Source organism: Eurypyga helias, unplaced genomic scaffold (genome assembly GCF_000690775.1).
Source record: "Eurypyga helias isolate BGI_N326 unplaced genomic scaffold, ASM69077v1 scaffold7488, whole genome shotgun sequence".
In the NCBI taxonomy this organism is placed as follows: Eukaryota; Metazoa; Chordata; class Aves; order Eurypygiformes; family Eurypygidae; genus Eurypyga; species Eurypyga helias.
The window spans coordinates 37,892-41,066 of NW_010265116.1; the positions used below are offsets into that span (position 1 = coordinate 37,892).

General features: G+C 35.6%; 1 protein-coding gene across 1 annotated transcript in view; it reads right to left on the reverse strand.

Moving 5' to 3' along the window:
- CLASP2 (cytoplasmic linker associated protein 2) overlaps window positions 1–3,175 on the reverse strand; it is an 89,933-nt gene that overhangs the window by 25,950 nt on the left and 60,808 nt on the right. The window contains exons 19-21 of the mRNA XM_010156614.1: window positions 2,793–3,037; window positions 2,091–2,154; window positions 214–216 (exon numbers count right to left, since the gene is read on the reverse strand). Of these exons, the coding sequence (XP_010154916.1) occupies window positions 214–216; window positions 2,091–2,154; window positions 2,793–3,037 (312 nt within the window). The remainder of the gene's footprint in view (window positions 1–213; window positions 217–2,090; window positions 2,155–2,792; window positions 3,038–3,175) is intronic.

A 3,175-nucleotide genomic window follows, 5' to 3' on the forward strand; every position in this document is an offset into this window, starting at 1 on the left:
CAGGAATGCATAACCAAACAATGTCAGTTAATTAGTAGATAAAGCACATCTCGAAACTTTACCACACAGTTTACATAATTGTATATAGCATTTTATGATTGCAAAAGGCTTGACACTGCATGAACTTTTGGGGGGAGAAAAATAGAGAAAAAGGGTTAACTGCACATTCATGCAAGTAGGGTTAGGCTTCCAACAAATATTGAACCAACTTACTCTCTAAAGAGAGTTCCAACACAGGGGACAGCATGCAAAATGAAACCAAACCAAAACAAAACAGAAAATAAACAAACCAATAAAACAAAACAAAAAAGGGAAAAAGATAAAAACACACAAATTAGTGGCCATCAATACAAAGTTCCTGTATAGAATATAAAACAAAATAAAACAAAAAAGGTATTTAAAACTTTTATGATAAATTTAGTAATTTTATTGGGATACCCAATGTATTTTATAAGTAAGCACTTGGCATGTCCTTCAAATAATTTTCCCATTTTCTCCTCCAAGTGATATTCTCTTTTTCTAAGCAATTCCCTACATTCAGATACCACATTAAAGGAAACGCCTAAAAAAAAAAAAAAACCAAACAAAACCACCAACACCACCAACCAAAAGTGATGACAGAATAATTCCTACAGACATTTGAAAAGAGCCTAAGACGAGATTTGTGTAGCCATGTGTGCAATAAAAAATTCACAGCTCATGAACTCGTAATACTTCAAGGATCCTGCCAATAACATATCGAAAACTATTAATAGTTTCGCAACACCAAAAAGCAGGCAAGTTTTCAGTGACTGGAACAGGTGTACCACATGTTCTGTAACAGAGGCCAAATTTTCAAAATCAAAGCAGCATTATTTTACAAAGTGCCCAGTAAATAAAACAATCAACTGGAGTAATTCAATGTAACATTCCTAAAGGCGTAACGAAAAGAGAAAATGCTCTTCTGACACACACAACTAAATTTTGGAATATTTTCGTTGTCCCTCCCTGGCTCCCCCACCACAACAAAAGTCTTCTGATATATGCATACCTGCAGTATAACTAACACAAGAACAAGAAAAATTAAACCATGCTGCTATTCACAATTTAGCTACTACTTATTTCTAAACCAGTAATATTCTAACATTTGATTTTCTTTCCTCTCCTCTGACTTAACTGTTCTTTTTATGGAATGTTTTCTTCAGTTTCTCTTTAACTGCTTGGCTTTAGTCTTTTCTTCTGTATTTCTGCAGTATGCGAGCAACTTCAATATCCCGTTGCTGCGCGCAACGCAGGTTTCTTCTACAATACATGGTGTCACAGATAACAGCTAAGTCACTTTTCCCAGCAGGAAAAATAAGGACAGATGAACACTAAGTTAACCTGTCAGGACTTCTCATCACTCTGAAGTTATTTTTCCATTGCAGCAATAAGGAAGACTTAAAAATATGTAAAACATATTGCACAATCAAAGTAGTTTTTCAGAATTCTGCTGGGAAAAGCCAATAGTTCTGAGATAACCAGAAAAATTCAGAGCAAAGTAGTTATAATTTTATCAGTTCTGAAACACAGACAGCAAGTGGGACATGTTACGCTCAAAAGATAAGGTTTATTCCAAACAAGCCTATAATTCAAACAAAATATGAAGTCACATGTTTTTCATGTGATACCATCCTAACTTTATTCAGCTCCTTGCTTACCTGCAGTCCATTCTCTATAGGAAATTACTGCATATAGCCATATTAGTAACCCACCTCCCACAAAAACTGTTAAAATACTATCAGGCAAAGTAACTCATTTAAAAATATTTGAATGGTCTCAGAAAACAGAAGAATTATTCTCCTTGTTCTATCATTCACAACGGGTCTTTACCTAGGTAAAAGTGAATAAAACATCGTATTTTCTTTAATACCAAAGTATAGTCCCCACCTTACTTATTCAGTACTAAATTCTATTCATTATATTCTATTCTATTACTATTCTATTTATTATAGAATACAGTTTGTCAAGTTCTGACACATGCAAATATCACTGACGTATCTCACTGCAACTGGCTTTCTATTTATGTATGTTTTCAAACATTTGCTGAAATTTAGAAAAAACTAACATACCTTACTGTGAGGATCCGCAAACATTCTCGTGAAGATTTCACACAACCTTTTCAACTCAACACGACTGTCAAAGTGACAACAATACACTAGTCAGCTGCCCTGCTCGTACCCACACAACACTAATGCATAGCAATGAAATCAGCTGTAAATATTGAATCAAATAATCCAGTAAATGAAGTAGCGAGAAGTATTTTAAGACTCGAATAAAAACGTAATAGGTTTTGTTTAAAAAGAGACTTTCAACCCAGAAATGTCTCTCTAAACTAATTCATATATTTTATCATTGACTATTTTAACAGAGCAGATAATGAAAAAGGTATTCTTAGTAGCTAGTATTAAACAGTCGCTTCTAAAAAAATACCCAATTAAAAAAATAATAAAATAATCAAAGATAAATTCTTAGATAAATACAAACAAAGGCCTTCTTCCATCAATACTGGAAGTGTGCACTTTAGGAATTTTTAGTATTGCAAGAATTGACTTGATTTTGAATTCTGTTTCTTAAACTAAGCTTTTTAAACAGTGGCCAGAAGTGACAACAGCTTCCTCATTCCTTCCCCAATCTTACACTCACAGACACACACCCTGCTTTCCCTCTCCCCAACTTTCTGCAATGCTTTAGAACATGAGCCTCCTTTCCTACTTCCCTCGCCTCCCTTCACCTCTGAAATAAAATGTTTTCCTATGAACATGTCTTCTTACCTTAAAGTTCTCTGGTTCTTTAATAAGTTTTGGAGGCCTAGGAGGCCCTCTTTTCTCTCTGACCAGTTGGAGCTGGCACAGCGGTTTAGGACTTCAGCTACATCTTCTGTCTGTCTCATATATGTTGGTATGCTTCCATTCCTAGAGCTATAGGACCTTTCGGAACAGGCACTTGATGCATCACTGTTGGCGTCATCATCGGAGTACATCCCGTAGGACTCGTATCTTCTTCGCACAGGCTTCTTCTATTGTACAGAAACATCCCACATGAGCAGTGATTTTCAAAGGCAGAGTATACGCAACCCTAACCAGTAGAAAGACCAACAGCTCAAATAATCGGCGTGACCCCTACTCCCTGCAGTGACAAATGGCTCCAACTGTTC